Source organism: Garra rufa, chromosome 22 (genome assembly GCF_049309525.1).
Source record: "Garra rufa chromosome 22, GarRuf1.0, whole genome shotgun sequence".
NCBI classification, from domain to species: Eukaryota; Metazoa; Chordata; class Actinopteri; order Cypriniformes; family Cyprinidae; genus Garra; species Garra rufa.
Genome location: NC_133382.1, coordinates 5,557,199 through 5,581,069, shown reverse-complemented (window position 1 = coordinate 5,581,069; position 23,871 = coordinate 5,557,199). Strand labels below are relative to the sequence as shown.

General features: G+C 37.5%; 1 protein-coding gene across 1 annotated transcript in view; it reads right to left on the bottom strand.

Annotated features, from left to right (window-relative positions):
- Positions 1–23,871, bottom strand: part of dnah9 (dynein, axonemal, heavy chain 9) — a 129,381-nt gene that overhangs the window by 17,111 nt on the left and 88,399 nt on the right. Inside the window, exons 55-65 of the mRNA XM_073828970.1 lie at positions 21,672–21,876; positions 19,007–19,171; positions 16,946–17,086; positions 14,147–14,317; positions 13,940–14,062; positions 10,018–10,211; positions 9,214–9,362; positions 8,682–8,809; positions 6,245–6,472; positions 2,735–2,926; positions 325–516 (exon numbers count right to left, since the gene is read on the bottom strand). Of these exons, the coding sequence (XP_073685071.1) occupies positions 325–516; positions 2,735–2,926; positions 6,245–6,472; positions 8,682–8,809; positions 9,214–9,362; positions 10,018–10,211; positions 13,940–14,062; positions 14,147–14,317; positions 16,946–17,086; positions 19,007–19,171; positions 21,672–21,876 (1,888 nt within the window). The remainder of the gene's footprint in view (positions 1–324; positions 517–2,734; positions 2,927–6,244; positions 6,473–8,681; positions 8,810–9,213; positions 9,363–10,017; positions 10,212–13,939; positions 14,063–14,146; positions 14,318–16,945; positions 17,087–19,006; positions 19,172–21,671; positions 21,877–23,871) is intronic.

The window sequence follows — 23,871 nt, the reverse complement described above, 5'->3', positions numbered from 1 at the left end:
AGATAATCTTCCATTAAATAGATGATTCTGACATCACTTACATTTACTCACCATCATGTAGCTCCAAACTCGCATGGCTTTTTGGAAAACAAAAGGAGTTATTGAAGGAGTTACTAACTATGAAAGCTGAAGATCACAACAAATTAACTGATAAATCTTACGATTTCCGTATTTTGAAAACAGAAAACTTCTTGTAGTATTGTTTTGTTTTGTCTTAAATTTCTATAGAGTCCCAAACAGCTCACAGGCCCCAGTCTGACCCCTGACCCAGTGATCCACAGATCTGGTAATGCAAAACTGACCAGATTTGGTGAATCTCTTTACCTGATGATAGCCGTTGTAATCCATGTTTCCCGGCAGACGGAAGCCGGGCGCCAGATACAGCTCTCCCTCCATCATCTCCGACTTGATGAACTCCTCCAGATATGTGCGGCACAGCCTGCGGTCCCAGTCGTCGGTGATGTGACCCCCATACATGATCTCACCGAAGAGATAGCGCAGGTCATCATAGGGCACCTATATGAAGAGATGACAGTTCAAACCTGAACCGTCTGAGCAGCGGGTCTAAACCTCTAAACCACAAGCTTTAAGCAGCTCTTCTTCGGTGTTTCACTGCTCCCAAGAGTGTGTTTGAGGTATATGAGACTCATTCATTCTCTAGGATGTGTTAAGCGTCATGCTCTGTAGCGCCTGCGGATGCGCCGTTACGGCCGTGTCTGGACGGCGACTCTGAGTAATGTGATTAAGCTAATGTGGGTGTGTGACGGCGCGGCGCTGGAGCCAGATGAAGCTGTTCCCAGGTGAGAGGAGGTTAAAGCGAGCGCTATGACCTGCAGAGATGGAGTGTGGGCAAACCGATTGGAGAGCAAAGCCAAAACACGTCAGATGAGGAAAGAACACAGCTCACTACATATTCAACCCTGTTCCTGTATGTTGGTGCACCACAGGCCTGATGCAATAAAAGCTTCCAAATGCGGTTTTCGAATTACTAGAAAGTCTCATAACACAATGTGCATAATTAAAGTGCACAAAGCACTGGATTCATATTCCTTAAACGTTTTGGTTGTTTGTTTTTTTTTTCAAAATGAATTCCATCGTCTTGTGAAACACTTAAGAAGATCTAGAATTTTTGAACTTCTGTTTTCATTATAATACATCTGGGGGCGCATTAACCCAGAAGCATTGTTAGCTAACTATATGGTTGTAAGTTCCATTGAACTCTGTTGGTAATGATGGAACTTATCTAATGGAACCATATTTACATTTATGAATTCTGAATTAGTAATCTAGCTTGTTTTTTACCAAAACGCCAGCTATGGGGAAAAGTGAGCCGAAACTATAGTCTGTAATGACCTGTTTGAATCTTTTGACATTTATTCCTTCATTCTAATTCAGTTTTATTTAATTTTTTCCAACAAACCCTTTTGGAAGTTTAAAACTTTAGTGTTCAACATATTGTTTCAGAAACGCAAAAAAAAAAAAAAAAAAAAAAAATGAATGAAAGTTTATTTGTTGGTGTTAGCTTTAAGTAAAGAACAATGATATGCCATATTTTGAGAACCCTTTGTCCTAAATACATTCAACTCATTTAAAATGATAGGAAACATCATGAAATTAATTTATATATTTTCGATGTGCTTCTGTCTCATTTTTTCTCTTATCTTGAGGACCACATAAGTAAAAAATGGCTCATCTTACCCCACTCTCCCCTATGTGACAAATATGAAATCAGGAGTGAAGTGCAGAGGCATTTTCTTCAACCTGATGCCTAATAATTTCACTTTTGGTGGGAAAGGGCCGTTGCCGTTGCCAAAAATATAACTTTTGGGTTTTTTGTTATTAAAAAACAAAAAAGCAAGTCCAGCCCAGGTGACAAACAGAAACGCAAAAGTAACTAAGTAATGCAATTAGTTACATTTTTATGGTGTAACGCAATATTGTAATGCATTACTTTTAAAAGTAACAGTCCCCAACAAAGACCATAAAATCAGTCTTTATGGCTGCACACTATATTCCAAGATGGAAATTTTAATCATAGTTCACTGATCCTCTGCTCTCCCTTAGTTAGAATATAGTACACAAGTCTATTTGGAGACTATTTGTCCATTTTGTTTCTTGGTGGTATGAATTACTATTGACTTTCAGTCTATGTAAAACATAAGGCTGAATATGCTTACTCATTTTAATTTTTGAGTGAGCCATCTCTTTAAAAACCTTCTATTTACTTCAAAAGATTATTCAATATTCAAAATGTAACCAACAGCTACATTTGCACTGAATTACGCCTAGTCATAAAAATCATGATGGTTTGTGATTGGTGTGATTAGCACGTATTTAAGAATTTATAGCTGTAGTTATACGCAGTGCTCAAGTGAAACATGATGCTTGCTGAGAATCATGACAATGGTCTTAATGCATCATTACACTGCACCAAACTTATCTAACACTGCTCTGCTGCCTCGATTTAGGAAATGCAGATCTAGTCCGAGCCCATGGCTCTTTTGCACTGGGTTTTTGCCATAAAAGTGAGCGGTGATGCTTAATTGCTGAGTGTAATGAAGGGCATAAATATTAAATTGGGAGCAGGTTGTTGTGTAGGTGTGGGTGAGTAATTACAAGCACTCCAGACCCACATCAGTCTCTTTTAACACAGTGTATGTCAGCAGGCGTTTCACTCTCCCTAGTTCAATAAGTATACGCACACTCATACATAAATAAACTCCGCTTTTCTCACCTTGCTGTTGGCCTCCAGATAATTGTAGAGCACATTGACAGAGATGGTCAGGTCTCCGGTGTTGAACGGGTAACTCCTGTTCCATCCCTGAGGGCCGAACTTCCTCCGCTCCGCCACCACCGCGTGGAAGTAACATAGGGCAAAGAGGATGCTTTTGAACTCGTTCTCGCGGGCGCACATCTCCAGAGTATCCTGTCAATTAGGACACATTGGTATCACACTTCACATTCTGCCAACAAGCTCCGACCGGAGAACAAAGGGAAAGCAATGAAAGTAAAAACCTTTGCGTTGCTCTTTCATTGTCAGTGTTCCCAATGGACATCAGGCATTAGGACAGACAAAAGAATGACTCCATTCCAATATATTTAGGAGCTGAGATTCCTTTTAATTGTCACCACTTGTCAGAGCTTTCATTGCCGAGCTCATTATTTCAAACGACTTCAATGTGTGTGTGGGATTGAGGTCAAAATGGCATCTCCACCTCATGGGATTCGTTTGTTTGTACAAGAAACCCAATAATGCTGTTAAACAAATACACTCTGCTTATGAATGTGTCTCCAGTCGTGCGAGCTCCTATATGTCGCTGTGCTTGTGCGGCTGACTTAAGGAGCTTTAGTAACAGAGCTCTGATCCATTAAGATTCTGCATGCGACACCAGCGGTCTGAGCCGTACATGCTCTACAGAATGAGTTTATGATCTCCATAGCCACGTTTTACAGCTTGTCACAATCAAACCAATCATGAAGAGTTAAAAATCATTTCCATTAGCCCTGAATTTGACGATGCCAACAGGAAGCAATTGACTCTGCTCTTTGCCAGGACAGCTGAAAAGGTCAATATGAAAGTAGCTGTCATTTTCTGGATTACTGCTGCTTACTAGAGTTTGAGAGCTGTTTAGGCCTTTTTCTCTGCCATTGATTTACTTTCAAGGTGCGTACATGACTAGAATGCGACTCGTGCGGCTAAGAACCCCTCCTAGAAAGCTACAGTACGAGTGTTGCTACAGCACTGATCTGGCAGATAGTCATCGGCACACTAAATCAGCCTAGAGTGAGCTGGAAAATCACGCCACGGATCAGGTTTGTCGATAACACGATTTAATTAGCAGAAGCTCGACAAACAGACTCGATCACAGAGATTCTCTCAAAACAAGCAAAACGAGGCCTGCAGATGGCCACTATTGTATTAAGCAGATCAAAGATTAAACAAAACAGGACAATTTGGATTTATGGGACCTCACAGAAAACATGACGGGTTGATAAAATTACACTTTTTCCCTGCATTATTCAGAAATGCTTCTGTAATTAGCATATGAGCTCTGCTCACCCTGCCCCTCTCTGATGTGGGATTATGAGCCGTAATGTTTACTTTAGCCGCATTTAACGGCGAAACTTGCAAACAAGCTCATTATTAAGAAAGGCCATTTGCAAAGATGCATAAAAAACTATTAAACGCTCTTCTGCTGTCGGGGAAGCTGCATCAGGAACGATTCGTACGAACATAGACACATATGTAGATCAGGATCAGCGCTTTCCTTTTTAAAAACTAAAGTAACATTATCCTTCTGTGTCTTCAGCGGCTCAGATGTCGGGAGTAAATGACTACTGCTATGTTCATTATTACATCCAACAACAGAACGCCTCAATCGTTCAATCGGAAACATTCTTGTCTTCCCCTGTACCTGAGTCGACACAATGGTGATCAGAGTCGGACTGTTTCAGCTCGGTGAAGACGCTCATGTCAATCAACTATCGTGAGAGTGGCCTCTGTTTGTGTGCAGTCACACTGACAAGAAACGGAGAATGACCTGATTTTAAAAAGGGGATATTACTTTTCCGATGACCCCTTTAAGACTGTGTCAAGGTCAATAAATGTTTTAAAATATTGGATTAAATGACCTTTTTATGATAAGGCGAGATTAGTTATAGTACATGAGATTCTCACACAAGTCCTGAAAGTTGACAAAGGAAATCCAATTAAACTAATGAAATAAAAATATATACTTTGTAATTTGTGAGTGGCAAAAGTATGTGAATCTCTAGGATTAGCTGTTAATTTGAATGTGAAATCAGAGTCTGTTCAGAGGTGTTTTTAATCAGTGGGGTGACTATCAGGTTCCCCTTTTTTATTTTAAGCACAGGGATCTATTAAAGTCTGATCATGTTTATTAAAGTGAATCATGGCACAAACAAAGAAGATCTCTGAGGACCTCAGAAAAAGAGTTGCTGTTGCTCATCAGGCTGGAAAAGGTTATAAAGCCATCTCTAAAAAGTTTGGACTCCACAAATCTACAATCAGACGGATTGTGCACAAATGGAGAAAATTCAAGACTAAAGTAACTTCTATGTAACTTAAGACTTTTCTCACATTGGCTAATGTTAATATTTGAGTCCAACCATAGTGTGCATGGCAGAGTTGAAAGGAGAAACCCACTGCTCTCCAAAACATTGCTGCCAATCTGGACTTTGCCAAAGAACACTATTGGAGAAAGGTTTAATGGATAGATGTGGCCAACATAGAAATTTTGTGTTTAAATGAGAAGATGTTTGGATAAAGGAAAATTCTGCATTCCAGCATAAGATCTGGAATTCACATGATGGTGGTAGTATAATGGTTTGGGCCTGTTTTGCTGCATCTGCTGCATCTGGGCCAAGACAGCTTGCCATCATTGATGGAACAATGAATTCTTAATTACACCAGCAAATTCAAAAAGGAAATGTCAGGACATCTGTCCGAGAACTGAATATCAAGAGAAAGTGGGTCATGCAGCAAGACAACGACCCCAAGCACACAAGCCGCTCTACCAAAGAATGGTTAAAGAAGAACAAAGTTAATGAGTCAAAGTCTGGACCTTAATCCAGCTGAAATGTTGTGGAAGGACCTGAAGCAAGCAGCTCATAGGAGGAAACCCACCAACATCACAGAGTAGAAGTGGATCTGTACTGAAGAATGGGCTAAAACTCCTATAAGCAGTTACAAGAAACTTTACTTGCAGTTATTGCTGCAAAACGGGGTCACACCTGATACTGAAAACAAAGATTAACATACTGTTGCCACTCACAGATGTGTTACACTGGATAATTTTTCTCAATAAATAAATGACAAAGTATAGATTTCTGTCTCATTTGTTCGACTGGATTCTCTTTGTCAACTTTAAGGATGTGTGTGAATATCTGATGATCTGTTGGGTGATATTTATGCAGAGATATAGATAATTCTGAAGGGTTCACAAATATTAAAACACCATGTATATATGATACAAACTGTAGATAATATACCAAAGTGCTTAAATCCCAATTGATATACAACCAGAACTATATGCCAAAACAGGATCTGTGTGTTTTAAATTATATCCTGAAAATTGGCATTGGCTTCATACTATAGTACCTCTGTCAGTGCAGTATGTAAGCAATAACATAACCAAGAACATATTTATCCAGAACAACCTCCTACAGGACCGTGGTGCAGCTGGATTGTGTGTTATTGGAGTGATCAGTCAGTCTACAGTACCTGGTTGAAGTTGTCCAGGGCTTTGTGCAGGTTGGCATGCATGCCCATAGGCGGCTCATTGGTGATTTTGATAGAGTTCTCCAGGATCCCTTGCGGGATGATGTGGCCCTCGGGTGTGGAGGACGGCTCGGCACTGACGAACACCCTGAAGTTCTGGTGGCTTCCCTCTGCATGCTGCTCCAGCTTCTTTTCCAGGGTTCCCAGCCATTTAGCCACCAAATGGATATTCTAGTTCAGACAGAAGAAAATCATCTCTGATGACAGTTTGCACAACCAACAAGAAGATGCAATTTAAACACAACGTGTAATTCCCTGAAGCATTATCCTGCTGTACGCTGCTATTTGTCATGCATTTGTAAATGAGATGTAAAATCTTTCTTCTATTTCGTATACATGTAAAGTATCACGTCTTTTGTACTCTTAAGCTTTAAACTGCAATGTTTAGCATTTTGTTAAAAATGTAATGCATAAAAGGAGAAAAACAACCAAAACAACTGCGCTATGAAAATAACAATGACTGATAATGCTGGAGCACAAACGATTACCTCCCTAATGCTGTTATCTGCAGAGTATAACATTGTGCTGAATGAACTGTCACAGTGTTAAAATCACTATAACAGCGCTATTGATTCACAGAAAGATTTAAATGAAAGAAAATAAACCTCTAAACGATATCAATATTGCAATTGGCTGGTAATGACTTGAAAGTACCAAGGATGAGCTAAAAGCCTCCACAAAACAAAGTGCCGTTTTAACTTTTAGCTTGTCAACACAAATGACAGCTTTCTATCTCCAGGGCACAAACAGACGTAATGTCTCTCTGAGACGAAACAGCAGCTAAAAGCTTCAGAGCCATCTGCAGTTTTTACCATCCCAGGTGAAAAGTAAAAAATGCAAGCGATTTTCAGGCACATCCAATGTGTAAAATACTAAGTTACTTCAGGAGGTGATTTTTTGAATAACTGCAGATTTAATCATTCAAATTGTAATGTTCAACCTATAATTTGTCCTCAAAAAGGAGCATTAAATTAGAAAAATGCACAACTGATGTGACACTACATCACAATGGGTTATAATTTCATTATGTCAAAGGATATGTTCTTTTATACGGCATGTCTGTCATAACTGGTCCTTCCTGCTGAATCTGCCCATAATGCCTGGTAACGGCTGGCTGAATGCAGCATATTCCTTCCAGAAAAGCCATTAAAGTTAAACACTATCCTGGCAGCCACTTTTCAAGTAATAGTTGTCCCTGAGCGAATTCACCTTGCTCTCCTGGTCTCTACTCATTGTGTATCTAAAAGGGTACATTTCTGGCGGGAGGGGGACTCTGGTCACTTTAAGCCTCTTGATTCCCAGGACTGAGGATTTTCTGCTCCGGTATTAGCGATTGATTGCCTCTCTACAGTGAGTGGATTTCTGCATTTCAGCTGGCCGGGACCCCGTGTGCTGCAATATAATTAACCTTCACTGGAGGGGAACTTTCCATTGACCCGTCTGAATTCATAAGTGGACCGACACAGGAGATGAGCCGATTGTGGGAAGGCCGTACGGAGATGGGAATCTATGGATCCATCGATTTAGACAATTAAACTAGTGCGTTTCTGATCAGCACAGCATGCGGCGGGCCGCGGATCAGCCGGAGGATTTCGAGTAAAGACATTCACCGTTTCATCCTGTCGATAAAAGTCATTGTAATGCCGTGTATGCGCCTCATCCCTGTGCGTTCGATGATGCAGCACGTTTATCCAGATGAGAAACGTCCATATCACAAAATCTGAATTCAGACCACCGCCCTCCTTGTTTTCTTGACATATTGATCACGATTGTTTTCTTTAATCAAACCGCATCTATACAGCCAATTTGTACATTTGGGTGGCTGCTGGAAGCCGTCCAGACTAATATGTGTAATGAGCAGCAGTGGCCGAGCGGACACCGCCTTCGCAGTGACATTGGGATGAAATGGCGGCGGTCTAATGGACTCATTAGTGGAGTGCGGCTGTTTGCCTCCATAGGCCGGCAGCGGCGATTGCGAGTGTGGGGCATTTCTCTCTCCCAGCACAACACAACAGGTCATTAATCAGCCGGGAGGCACACGCTGCCCAGACATTTGCTTTGCCAGTTAAGTGCTAATGCACATGCGGCATTTTTCATCTGAGACACGCTACTGTCACACCACACTGGTTTAAACATTTAGAGGGAAAGTACACACACAATTTTCACAAGTTTAAGAGGACGATTCACTAAAGGAATGACACACATCAGAAAACTGATGAATGCAGTGTCAAGTATTAAAAGGTTTTGATGGTTTTATTTTTATTTTAGTTAACTATGATCCAGAGAGCTGAAATGGCTTCAGTTTAGTAATGACCTGACAAGGAACTGTGTGTTTTGAGGTAGCTGAGGTGGTTTTACTGGAGTTTGTTGTGTGTTTTACCTGTAAAATGACCCAGTGTCCCTCTTTTGCTGCCAAATCCAGAGCCTGTTCTGCCACCACTTCCTGCCCCTGGCCCAGCGAAACATTGTGGAAATTTCTGTTGTCGAATGTGTATCCTAGTTTTCTTCCTGAAGGATGTTATTAAAGTACAAAACAGTCATGCAAGGTGTTCTGTGTGCGGTCAGTAATTGTCTGGTGTGTGATTTGATTAGTCGTGTTTAATCTGATCCTTCACACTCGGTCATTCATGGACAGACAGAGCAAGACTATCAATACACCTTCAAATCTACCTTTAAGGGAAAAGTCTGGACACAATAATTAGGCTGTTTACAAGTTTCATTTTAAGACAGCAAAGGCACATAATGTATTGGTCTGGACTGTAGGTGTCTGCTGATCCTAACAGGGTCATTTTGAAAATAACAAAATGACATTTGGAAAATGCCAAAATGACACCTTAGCTTTAAAATCACAGGTGATTACCGCAGCATTTTGCTGAAATGATGTAAATGGTCCAGATAACATGCATCAGTACCGTGTTTCTCCACATCCTTCAGAGGGTCGACTCCGGGAGACAGGATGAAGAACATGGGTGTGGCCGCTCCGGACTCCTCATAAGACACGGCGAAGTCAAGCGAGCGTCCCACCACATACTTACTGCCCAGCTTCTCCTCCACAAAATCTCTAAAAAGCGAAAGAAACCATATTTGGCTTTTTGCAACCTGAAAATTTTTTTACAGTCACACTGTAACAATGATGTACTTCTGAAACATAAAAAAAGAGCACAACGTCAGGAATGGATCCACACAGGGCATCTGTGGAGACTGATTGCTTTAGACACTGGTCTGTACTGTCTTATTATATTAACAATGCCTGTGTCTCCCTAAAGGTCAAGCATCATGGACTGTAGAAACACAGAGCTACTAACTCTTGGCTGACCAATGGACGATGGCAATATCTATAAAGCAGGAATGAGTGAAGATAATGATAATGTAGAAAAAATACTATACATTGACTGGGCTGTCAATGTATAGTATTTTTTTAGATTCTAAGAGAGATTTGATTTATGAACAAATGACTCTTATTGATCTGAATCAGTCTCACTAAATGAACAGAATCCATCAAAGTGTTATTGAAATCACCATCTGACTCACTTATTGAGACTTTACTGTGCAGATTCACATTAGCAGTTTTTAACAACAAATTTTAAATGTATAAATTGTAATCCTTACAACATTCAAGTAAGTTAATAAAATATAAAGTTTACACACTCCTGTAAAAACATGTCTGAAAACACTTCAAAGTGGGTGTGATACAGAAGGACAGATTGACATCTGACCTGACGGCGTAAGTCATTCTGTCGGGTCGTAGCGCTCTCATCATGCACAGCCTCTGCAGCGACGTCTTGTTCTTCCACTCCTGAGGGAACTTCTCTTTCTCCGGACACTCGGACTCTGCAAACTTCTTCCAGCGTTTAGCTGATCCTTCAATGTCACGGTCCAGGTTATGAAACTCCTCCATAGCACTAAGAGACTGAAACAACATCACCATAAAATAAGCACATTTTCCATTACATTAAATATAATAAAAAACTAAATATTGATTTGTATGGAAGCCCATTTCCACCTCTTATGGAATAAAAAAGGTAATTTTTATCTCAAATTTCTAAATCTAACTTTTTTCCTTAGAATTGCAAGATTATATCTTGCAATTGTGATTTTTTTTCTCAAAATTGTGAGTTTATATCTCGCAATTCTAACTGCAAGTTGAACGTATCAGTCTTTTTTCGCCCTCAATTATGAGATATAATCTCGTAACTGCAATAAAAAATTCAGAATTGTGAGATACAAACTCACATTTGCGAGATAAAAGTCAAAATGATGTGATATAAACTCGTAATTGCAAGAAAAAGGTCAGAATTGCGGGATGCAAACTCGCATTTACGAGAAAAAGGTCAGAATTGCGAGACATGAAATCTAAATATCGAGAAAAAAATCAGAATTGCGACATACAAACTTGCATTTGTGAAAGAACAAAACAAAAACTGAGTGTGATGTCTAAAAAAAAAAGTCAGAATTCACAAGTTATATATAATTTTCGTAACTGCAAGAAAAAAGTCTGAATTGCGAGACATGAAATCGAAATTTCGAATAAAATTTTTTAATTGCGAGATACAGACCGAGAGACGCCTTTGCAAATTTTTTTTTTTTTTTTTTTTTTTTTTAATTCAGAATTCGCAAGATAAAAGTTAAAATTACGAAATATAATCTCGGAATTGCAATAAAAAAAAGTCAGAAGTGCGAGATACAAACTCGCATTTGTGAGAAAAAAGTCAAAATTGTTCTAACTATTTCTTGCAATTGCAAATTTATAATTCGCTATTCTGACTAAAAAAGTCAAAAATGAAAATTCAATCTTGCAATTCTGACATTATAACTCACAATTTGAAATTTGTCTCACAATTCTGAATTGCGAGTTTGTATTTCGCAGTTCCGAGAAAAAACAGTCAGAATTGCAAGATGTAAATTCGGAATTGCGAGAAAAGAGAATTATGAGATACATATTAAATTTAAATTTAAACTCAATTACCTTTTTTAAATTTTATATTAGGTGGCAGAAATAGGCTTGCATAGATTACAGATACAAGTAAAAAAGTTTCGAAAGGCACTTGATGAACAGTATGTCTATGGACTTCAGTTTAGCTTTTATTAGTTCATGTGAAATAGTCCTGTGGTGCTGCAAATGAATTTTTAAAAGTACAAATAAATAGATCACATCGTCTCAGAATTAATATGAAGCCATAAAAGCTGCATGAATAATAATTAGAAAATAATTAGCAAAAAAGCTGTTTAAATAATCTTTATCTAGAGTTTAGCATGTCACGCTGCAGGACTTTCCGAATATGTTTGCTGTCTCAGCTAAGGGTTTCATCAATAATACAAGTATGACTCATTTAGTATGCATTATTTTGCACGGTGCTGAGTGGACAGTGTGCAATCTTATCAAACGTTATGATGACAGACATGTAAGCCCTGGACAGAATAAAGAGTTCAGATACAACATTGTCAAAGCGCTAATCATATCGAACTACAAAGTAAAGTGTCTTTCTGGCACAGACTGCTGAGTAAACATGAACGTGTTTCTTCATAAAGCAGACTTTCAGAAGTGCATATGCAGCAGAATAGAGGATTTCCTATTGCGCACTTATATTTATCTCCTCTCAGAAGAACAATGCTGTGACATATGCCGGTCTTTCATACAGAGACTCGGCTCGACCTGAAGATGCCGAAAGCGACGGGAGAATGATGATGACTCGTAATCCCAGAAAGCCTTGCTTATGGGAAACACTATATCTTAATGGCAGATTTGAGCACATTATGGACTCGTGGACTCTAAAATGAGATCAGATTTACATTCCTATCACCAACGATCTGCTGGTGAACAGCGAGAAACCTCCTGAAGCACCGAAAGGTGAAGATATTTAGAAAGCGGTAAAAGTTTTCAAGACAGAATAGAAGAGATAAAAACTGGTAGATGTACAGTAGTGCACTTAAAGTAGAAACTAAGTGATGGGTTTCTGTATAATAACTATTCATTTAGTCATTTTGAATTGCAAATAGCATCTATGATGCAGATATTGTGATATAAAAATTATAATATTATAGAAACCCCCAAAAGACAACAACATAATTATTAGTAATAAATGTCATGGACGTGTATTCACTGAGTAATCCACTATTTTGTAAAGAAGGGTCAAAATGACAATTTTCACCTGAGATTTGGAGTCAATTTACAGGGATGTAAAACATTATTATTTTATTTTAACACAGATTAGTATGTCTATTAGTAAATTAGTAAAAACTATCCAAGTCAGAATTGTGAGATATACACTTCTATACAATTCTCAGAACATATCAGTCGTTGTTTCCTGTTCAGAATTGGACTTTATTAGTCGCAATGACAAGTTTATATCTCACAATTCTAAGTAAAAAAGTAAGAATTGTGACATATAAACTCACTTTTTTCTCAGAATTGAGAGTTTAAATCAAGGAATTCTGAATTTTTTCTCACATTTGTGAAAAAAAAAAAAACATGAACCCATGAAAAAAAGTCAGAATTGCGAAATACAATCTCACATTTGCAAGAAAAAAGTCAGAATTGTGAGTTTTATCTTTATTTATATGTGATGCAATCTGGGAAAACCTATCGGATGTTTTTTTTTTTTTTAGGAAATTTGAAAAAATAGGATGTCAATTTTTGGTCAAAATTAGGTTTTCAATAAATAATTATTCTATAACATCGTCTATCATCTCGGAAAATATCTTGGCAAGAAATGACTGTCTTTCTCTTGTTACGAACGACCTGCGGAGGTATTGCTATTCTGATTAAAAAAGTCAGAACTGTAAGTTTATATCTTGCAATTCTGACTTTATAACTCACAATTATGAGTTTATGTCTCACAATTCTGAGAAAAAAGTAAGAATTGCGAAATGTAAATTCCCAATTCAAAATGACTTCAGCAATCTTTGTTTCATTAAATGCTAATGTGACAGTTAAAACATGGCAGAAAGCACTTCACTCGTGTTCTTTGCCTTAAAGGATTAGTTCACTTCCAGAACAAAAACTTACAGATAAGAAATTGTGTTTTTTGAGGGAAACTTCTGAGGAAGTTCAAACTTGGAGGCACCATACATATCCATTAAATGGAGAGAAATCCTGAAATGTTTTCCTCAAAAAACTATTTCTTTATGACTGAAGAAAGAAAGACATGAACTTTTTGGATGACAAGGGGGTGAGTACATTATCTGTAAATTTTTGTTCTAAAAGTGAACTAATCATTTAAGTTTGAAATTACTAGCTCACCTAAAAATGAAAAACTAGCTCATCATTTACTCTCCTGTTGTTTTAACTTAATTTCTTCTTTAAAGCTAAACGACCTTTGTCGAAAGTCCGAGCTTTAATTTTTCATACCGTGAATGTGGATGGTGATTTATTCAGCAAAATCAAAAACAGCAACATAAAAGCATCACGACATCAGCGTCAGCTAACAGCTTTCCTGGCATTAAAGCTCATCTGAGCAGATTTGAGCAGCCAAATGGGCCTATATTAAGATATGATGAGGACAGAGAGTTTGTAAAGTGAGTTCTGTTTAGCGATATGATGATGCTTCTGCTCCCTCCGGCCACATTTTCATCCTTTCGTACAAATAAATAATAGAGAGAAAGAATCATTCGTTATAACCATTACACTGAGTAACTCACTTTAATTCCTCCCCAGGAGTGGTTGGACAGGAAGTCGACGGGTGACGTCACGCCCGGCAGTACCGGGTAGCGCAGCAGGAAGTCCAGCTCTTTGGGATTAATCTCTTTATTCATGAGCAGGATCTAAAGCGGACATAAATGTGTGTTTAAGAGAAGCAGGAGGGGACATGGCATATGTTTGAGCCGCGTGATGAAGCGAAGTCTCACCTGGAAGGCCAGCTGGGCGGTGTAGGTGAGTTTGTCACACTCGAAGAGCCCGCGGGTGGTGTACTGGAACACCAACGACGTGATGCTGTCGATCAGATTTAAGACCCGTTGTTTCAAGGTCTCGTCCGGGTCAGCTTTTTGTACGGCATTTTGAAACACGACGTTGAAGGCCTGGACGTGAGGAGCACACAAATGCACTCGTTACATGAGAGTAAACACACAGAGAGGACTGAAAGAACTTACTCTTCTGCTTTTCTCTCATTCTCTAATGAGACACTTCTGTAACTAGTTCTGGGGAAGATCAAGATTTCTCTGCATAAATTTGTACACAAAGGAAAAGGCAATTATTTTTTGATAGCTGTAGATTGTATCTTGTCAGCATGATGACTGAAAACACAAGAAAACCAGAGTACAAATTAACTATACATTCATAATCTGTTCTCCATTTATGTCTGCAAAACTGCTTATGAATATTAAAATAAAGTATTTCACAAAGAATTCAGAGCTGCATTTAGAGGGGAAAAATAAAATAAAATAAAATAATTCAATTAAACTACATTAAAAAGTTTGTCAAGACAAACTTTAGGTTGGCTTGAGAAAGCCTAGCTTGAAAGTGTAAAGCAGCTGTAAAAGCTTAAAGTTTTGAACTTTATATACAGTCAAGCTGGAAATTATTCATACCCCTGGCAAATTCTGACTTAGTTACTTTTTTCAAACAGCAATTTTTTTTTGACCGGAAATGACACAGGCTTCTCCCAAAAGATAAAAAGACGATGTACAAGAGGCATCATTGTGGAAAAAAAAACTACTACTCATCTTTAATTTACATTTGAACAAAAAGTGGCATGTCCAAAATTATTCATAACCTTCTCAATAATCAATAGAAAAGCCTTTATTGGCTATTACAGCAATCAAACGCTTCCTATAATTGCTGACCAGCTTTTTGCATGTCTCCACTGGTATTTTTGCCCATTTATCTTTAGTGATGAGCTCCAACTCTTTCAGGTTGGAGGGTCTCCTTGCCATCACCCTGATCTTTAGCTCCCTCCACAGATTCTCAATTGGATTTAAGTCAGGACTCTGGTTGGGCCACTGCAAAACGTTGATGGTTTTGTCTGCTAACCATTTCTTCACCACTTTTGCTGTGTGTTTTGCATCGTTGTCGTGTTGAAATGCCCAAGGCCAAGTTTCTCTGCAGACTGCCTGATGTTGTTGTTGAGAATTTTGATGTATTGCTCCTTTTTCATTTTCCTGACTTGTGAGCAGCCACAATCCACAGCTGCAGGTCCTCAGTGATCTCCTTTGTCTTAGCCATGACTGTCCACAAACCAACAGCAGAGAGCTTCTGTTTTTCACCTGTTGAGTTGATTAAAACAGCTGTTCCCAATGAATCAGGGTAATTAGGATGCTTTAGAACAGCTTGAACTATTTGGAATGGTATAGAACTTTGGATTTTCCCATAGACTGTGACAGTTTGCAAAGGGTATGAATGATTTTGAACATGCCACTTTTCGCTCAAATGTAAATAAAAGCTAAAAAAAAAAAAAAAATTCCACAAAGATGCCTCTTGTACATCGTCTTATTTTCTTTTGGGAGAAGCCTGTGTCATTTCCGGGCAAAAAAAATCTTACTGGTTGAATAAAAGTAACTTTAAGTCAGAATTTGCCAGGGGTATGAATAATTTTGGGCTTGACTGTAGATGGATTAAATCAGGGTTGTCGAACTCCGGTCCTGGAGGGCTGCAGCCCTGCAGAGTTTAGATGCAGCTCTAATTAAACACACCTGAACCAACTAATCAAGTCCTTAAGGCTTTATTGAAAACTGCAGAGTATGCGTGTTGAAGCGGGGTTAGAACAAAACTCTGCAGGGCTGCAGCCCTCCGGGAACTGAGTTTGACACCCCTGGATTAGATGATTAGCATGTTGCTATCATTATTAGAATGTAGTTAGCATGATTCTAATATTTTTCAAGAATGTTTAGTATGTTTCTAACATGATTAGTATGTTTCTAGCATGATCAGCACGTTATTTACATATCATTAGCATGGCTGACAAGCTACTAGCATGTTGCTAGCATGATTAACAAGTTACTAGCATGATTCTAGTTGCTAGGCTTGGCTAGATAGATAAATAGATTAGAAATATTAGATAGAATGGAAGTTTGAGTGGATTAGAAATAGTTGATAGAAGGGAAGCTTCATTTAGTCTCAAAGGATTCTGGGAGTTTAAACTGAATTTTGACAGTTGGAGTTTGAATAGTGTTGGCTTATTTGAACATTCCTTCAAATAAAGTCTATGGGATTTTTCCCTGGTTAATCATCATTTTTAAGAAAACCGTAAGTCCGATCAGTTAGAAAAGATATAGCACACTAAGGGAGATCAGTCTGAAGAGCTGGGCTGAGTTTGGTGGTTCTAGATTGGAGTAGCAGTGTATTTGCTTTTGCTTGCAACCAGTCATGACATGCTGTCTATTTATTATCATTGTATTATTTCATGGTACCTATTCCTAATCTCATCACATTCAGTTCTGATCAGGTAAACGATGGCGCACTATGAAACATAATAAAGCTAAATAAATCTAGCCATAGCGATCCCTGTGTTATTAGCTAGCGTAGTAATACACTGAGCTACTGAAGAACATTATATTAACTGCTGCAGTTCATCACAACTGAATACTTGCGTTAGCATGGGACAAACACAGCGTCATAAAAGCAGGAGAGAAACACAATAACTAAATCCTGGAGCACAGGGAAATAAACAACAGGTTCTTAAGAGCCGGTGCGAGTCGGGACTGCGCTACCTTAAGAGAGAACTGGTACATGGGATGGATTTTATTGAGGTCGTTCATGATGAAGTACAGGAGCGAGCCGCGGGCCGCCGCCGGACGGTAGTGTTCCCGCGCATCATTGATCTCAGCCTCCGTCACCTTAGCCTCCTTCACCTGGAACACAGCAAAACAAGATTAGGATCATTATTAATATGTGTTAATATGTGTTTGGGACGGATGACAGACTGCAGAATTTACTCACACTCATGAAACATCACTGAATATAAGTGTGTTCTAATAACATATAACATATATAATTAACTGATAAATCAAACAGATATGAACAAATTGTTTGTCAATGGATTTCATTAGCTATTAGTTATGTCTTAGCAATATTTCATATTTACTTCCGCAATGCAGAAAACATGGACAGAATCGTGGGATCCAGTCATAAAAATGGAATTTTACTGTAGTATAACGCAGAATGTCATGCAATTCGCAAATTTTGGTAGAATAAATTAAAAATACACTTAAATCAAAACACGATATGGACTAGTGTCGATGAATATTAGGCCACAAAAATACTATTTAAATATGAATCTTGCATGTTCTGTGTATCTCTGTGTGACTGAATTGCGCAGACGTGCGGTTTCGTTTACTACACACATATTGAAGCATGTTTGACACTCGCTGTGTTTTCAGCCTCTGCCACCTCAATATACGAGTACATGAACGCATGAACATACTCTCTAGAACTGCTCTGAGAGTCACTTTATGAGCATTTTACAATTTATCATCATATCACATACAAACAGTAACTTAAAATACATTTTGGTTTAATTTGAAGAAATTGTGACAGAAATGTGTTACTTAATGTAATGATAGTACTACTACTACCAATAAAATTATTATGAAAAAAATTGTTTTAAGGATTATTAAATACCAAAATAGGATTAAATACCAGAAAAAAAATATTTACCAGAAAAATGTAAACACAGTATTTGCACAGTATTTTTGGAATGAATGAATGAATGAATTAATTAATATGACAATAATATTAACAATAATAAATTCGTTTTTTTAAAAATATAAATTCAATTATTTAGAGAATATTTTAGTTATTATTTAAAGAAACAATTAAAATGGAAAATTAATGGACAACACAGAATTTGGTAAAAATACAAAAACGTATTCCATATGGTCCTAAAAAATATAATTTTTGTCAAACTTTTAATAAACCGCTGTTAAATCATGTAAGTTTTATGATTTATTTAGACATGCTAATTAATTAGACATGCTTTTTGATAAAATTTAATTGAATTATTAAAACAGAGTCTAGAAAATTTTAATGGAAATTTAAAAATGGAATCCAGAAAAAAATTAAAACGGAACAAATGAAATTTGTGAAAAAATATAATGGATTTCATATGTATGTATATAAAGGACCTGAAATATATATAAATATATAAATATATAAAGTGTTCAGATTTGTGTCCATCTTATATTGTCGGCCAAGTGTGCTGTTTTTAGTGTTATTGTTATTTAACTGTAATATTCTTAGATAGAGATAGATTGACCAAACTACATTTATTATTGTCAAATTTAACCATAACTTAATGAATTATATTTTTGTATATTTTTTTTGTATAATTATTTATTTTATATAAACGGTAACATTTTTATAAATGTTATAATATATATATATATATATATATATATATATATATATATATATATATAAACATTTTATTGAAACTGTTGTGCTACTATCAAACTGTACACAGCTGTGTATATTTATACTGTATATTTATATGAGCATTGTCATTTTAACAGTAAAAGACTGTAAAAATTAAGTGGAAGAACATTTTTAATTAGTTAACTAAGTTCCTAATTGGTTAAAATGATGTACTGTAAAGGGGAAAAACTTAATTAATTTGGTTAATTGACAGTTAATGAAACATATATTCTTTTGCAGTAAACTCAAGTTAAAATCTGTAATACTTAAATGTTGCTACTGTACTTTTACAGCAAAATACCAGGTCATTTATTTACTGTAAATTACTCGTTACCATAGTTGAAAACCTAAGAACACACCTTGACTTCAATCTCGGCCGCCGTTCGTTTGGTGATCTCCAGGTTCTCCACCAACTCGATGTCTCCCAGGAAGTTTCCGGACGCGGAGGAGAGCCGTGAGAGCAGGTTGTCCTCCAGAGTTTTCAAAGTGATTTTGAAGCCGTTCTGCTGCTTTGTGAGGTTCGACTACAAAGTAAAAGACACATAAAGACGTGTGTGGAAAGATGTGTGAAGAAGATTCATGAAAACAAGAGCCACGGGGCAAAGTCACGGACATGAGAGGGCATCTGAACGGCTGTGGAGATCAATATATGCAGGAGACATGAAGCTAGTCTTTGCGCGGATTAACAGACATCAAAAACCGCATCCGCCAGTGTGTGATGGAATTGTCAATGCTGATGGATCCATTTCCCACGTTTGGATAGCGAAACAAACACACACACACTCGCTGATGATCTCAAATCATAGAGCCGTCATTGTGAGTATTGAACCGTCAAGACAAAACTCATCCCTGAAGAGGTCAATCTGCAAAAAAAACTCAACTATAATAGCGTTGCTCCATCAGTGACCACCAGAGCCTCTATATGACTTACAAATAACAACGCTGAAGAAAAACACCTGGGTTCAGAGACACGACCCTTCATCAGAGAAGAGGAAAACAGGTATGTTCAACTATCCCATCCTAATGACTCACTCATTAATGATTACATTTCCACTGGCATCTTGTGCGTCCAATTAACCCAGACCTGGAAAACAAACAATTAACTAGCAGCCCCACGCTTATTGTGAAGAAACTCAGTACACTTACAATCTCAGCCGAGTAATTATGCAACCCAAAGTGACGTTGGTCAGATGATTTCAGAAGAGCAGAGCGGTCCTGCTCATTAGAAGAGACTGATGCGGCTCTCCAGCGATCACAGTGACATTTACTTCATCTAATGGCCTGGATTTCACGCTGTAATAAGATAAAAAACTACACAAGTTTGCTCAGCGCAATTATGTTGGTAGTGCGTGATGTAAAACACAAGCCAGGGAATATAAACAAACCCTCTAAAAAAACATCTAAATAAGAAAGCGCGTCCCCGCGGTGCGGTTGCATAAGATCTAATTATAAATCCAGCAAACACTGGCCAGAGTATAATGATCAGCAAGTGAAACTCTTCATCTTCCCTCATGTTAAAGCAGGTGCTAAGGGACTGTCACGCTTTTCTTACAACTTTCAATATTAATTAAGATGATAAGAGAGTACGGTCGCGTTTCCCCATCTTTAGGATCTCAGCTATGAAACACTAATTAATCAAGCTTCATTAAGTAACATTTCAATTTTACGGAATGCTCATCTCAAAATAACCGCATTCACTTCCTGTCAGTTATTCAAAAACACGTCTTCGGTTTGTTGTAATTAGCTCACAAATGAAAGCCTCAGCTTCAGCATCAGACAGACATTTCAGGAAGAGAAAATGAAGTAAAACTGTTGACAGGTTGGGAAAAAAACTGAGAAACTAAAAGGATTAGTTCACTTTTAGAATAAAAATGTACAGATCATGTACTCACCCCCCTGTCATCCAAGATGTTCATGTCTTTCTATCTTCAGTTGTAAAGAAATTATGTTTTTTGAGGACAACATTTCAGGATTTCTCTCTATATAATGGATATGTATGGTGCCCCCAAGTTTGAATTTCTAAAATGCAGTTTAAACGCAGCTTTGTCCTACAAAACTGTTTTACTTTTTTTGTAAAGGGCGTTTGATCGTCTTTGCATGTTGACTTTGTAAACACTGGGTCGGTACCTCAACAGCGATGTAGGGCGATTTTGAAGTTGAGGATGAAAACAAGATGGGAGTTTTTCAACATACCTTAACTGTATTGACCCAGATTACTACGCATGTGCATCGCAGAGATGAGACAAGAGGATCGTTTGAGGTCAAAAAGTATATAAATTATAACTTTGTTTCAAAATTAACCAATCGTTTCGCTAGATAAGACCCTTTCTCCTCGGCTGGGATCTTTTAGAGCCCTTTGAAGCTGAGTTTAAACTTCATTTTGGAAGTTCAAACTTGGGGGCACCATACATATCCATTATACGGAGAGAAATCCTGAAATGTTTTCCTCAAAAAACAATTTCTTTACAACTGAAGAAAGAAAAACATGAACATCTTGGATGAAAAGGATGATAATGAGTACATTATCTGTAAATTTGCGTTCTGGAAGTGAACTAATCCTTGAATGGGGAAGTTCAAGCCTGTGGCACAAATGCTTGCTTGACCTTTCCAGCTAATTACTTACAGTAATGTTATGCTAATGCACTAATATACATGTGCGTATGTGCTACCAATAGTCAAAGCAAAACTGCTCAGGGAAAGTGTGCTAATTATATACACGAAAGTGCAAAAAGTAAAGCACTAATTACCCTTTTGTAACTAAAGGTGAGAAGACAGAGTCGAGCTGTGGAGCCTCAAATACGCATGCAGAACTGCTGTGATTGACCGTTCTGTCTGTCAGCGCATGATGACTAATTATCTTTGAGTTCAGCCAATCTAGACCTCAGAAACTGATAAATCCAATTAAGCTCCAAAACACCTGTCAAATACTATCTACTTAACCGTCCCGCAATTAAGCGTGGAGAGAGCGATCTGATATGGCTGTGATGCTCCTCAGAGAGTCTGATTGAGAAGAAGCTGACGTACCTTCAGCTCCTCCAGGTCGGGTCTCTCCATGCTGACCACGGACGCTAGCAGCTGGTCCTCCAGCCCGTCCCGCGTCACCGTGAAGTTAACCAGTGTACACTGAGCCTGGAGCTCTGGCTGGTAGTGAGGGTTTGCCAGCTTGGTGTGAAGGATCAGACGAAAACTGGGGTTGTATTCGCACTCCTTGTCGCCGATTTTTATGTAGCTGTAGTGGATTAGAAAGCAGAATCCTCTCATTATTTACTGCATACGCCATCAAGACGGTCCAAATCTGAAGACTTTCTTTCATGAAACATCAAAGGAGAAGAATCTCTTAAACACAATGAAAGTTAGAGACTGTCAAACTCCAAAAAAAAAAAACATAATACTGCTGTATGGAACATTCGATTCTTTTGTGTTTTATAAAAAAAAAAACAAATAAATAAAAAAAAAAAACAAGAGAGATTTGGATCGACGTGAAGATGAATAAACAACACAATTACTATTGAAAAGAGAAAGGAGCTTTGAAAAGCTTTCATATATCTGTTGTTTTAAGGCAATGCACTACAGAAAAAAGCTTTTTTTCATGCACTGCACAGTTTTGAGATTTTAGACTATTCTGATTCCACATCATGTCTTCTTTCACACTAGTAGAAAGAAAACATCCAAAATACACATTTAAGTGTTTATTTTCTGACACTTTATCTGTATGCATCGGCAGATTTCAATTCCAATCTGTATCTTCAAAGAGTTTTTCTCTTACATACAGCTAATTTTACAGTTTTATTCCTATCTACACTGCCGTTCAAAGGTTTGGGATTAGTAAGACTTGTGATGTTTTTAAAAAAGTCTCTTATGCTTCTGTATAAAAATACAGAAAAAACAGTAATATTTTAAAATGCCATTTTTCAATATACTTTAAAATGTATTTTTTTTTTGTGATGCAAAGCTGAATTTTCTCCAGTATTCATCATTACTCCAGTATAAAAAAAAAAAATTGGAACCTGTGATACTTTTTCTGGATTCTTCGATGAATGAAAAATTAAAAAGAATGGCATTTATTCTAAATATAAATCTTTTCTAAAATATAAGTCTTTGCTATCACTTTTTTTTAATTTAACACATCCTTCCTTAATAAAAGTATTAATTTCTTTAAAAAAAAATTACTGACCCCAAAAATTTGAACAGTGCTGTATATTGTTAGATTTTTTTTTAAATAAATGCTCTTCTTTTAAACTTTTTATTCATTAATAAATCCTGAAAAAAATATCTGAGGTTTAAAAAAAAATAAGCAGCACTGATAATAAATCAGCATATTAGAATGATTTCTGAAGGATCATGTGACTCATACTGGAGTAATGATGCTGAAAATTGAGCTTTGGTCACAGGAATAAATTAGATTTTAATGTATATTAAAATAGAAAAACTTTATTTTACATTGCAATAATATTTCGCAATATATTTTTTTTTCTATATTTTTAATTAAATAAATGTAGCCTTGGTTTACTGATCAGCTTACTGATCCCGAACTTTTGAACAACAGCGTATATTCTCCAGGTTTGTTCACATTCCACTCACACTGATTTTATACCAATTTTATACCAAAATTTTTATACCATTTTATACCAATAAACAGTGAAAATGTTTTTGTTTTTTGTCTTTGGCAGTATATTCTAATTTATGGAGTCATAAAACAAGAAAAAAACTTTCACCAAGAGCACTCGTTCTGTGTATCAGGTGCAGAACCTGACTTCAAAAAACAGATGCATGAGTGCTGCCAGCATTGCTTTAAAAGTTGCAGAAGTAGAAGGTCAGCTTGTCAGCGCTCAGACCATACGCCACACACTGCAACAAGTCAGTTTTCATAGGCGTTGTCCCAGAAGGAAGCCTCATCTGAAGCTGGCTCACAAGAAAGCCTGCAAAAAGTTTGCTGAAGACAACCTGTCCAAGAGCATGAATAACTAAAACCATGTCTTGTGGTCTGATGAGACTATAAGATAAACTTGTTTGGCTCAGATGGTGTCCAGCATGTGTGGCAATGCCCTGGTGAGGAGTACCAAGAAAATTGTGTCTTGCCTATAGTCAAACATGGTGGTGGTAGCATCATGGTCTGGGGCTGCATGAGTGCTGCTGGTACTGGGGAGCTGCAGTTCATTGAGGGAAACATGGATTCCATTATGTACTGTACATTCTGAAGCAGAACATGATGCCTTCCCTCCAG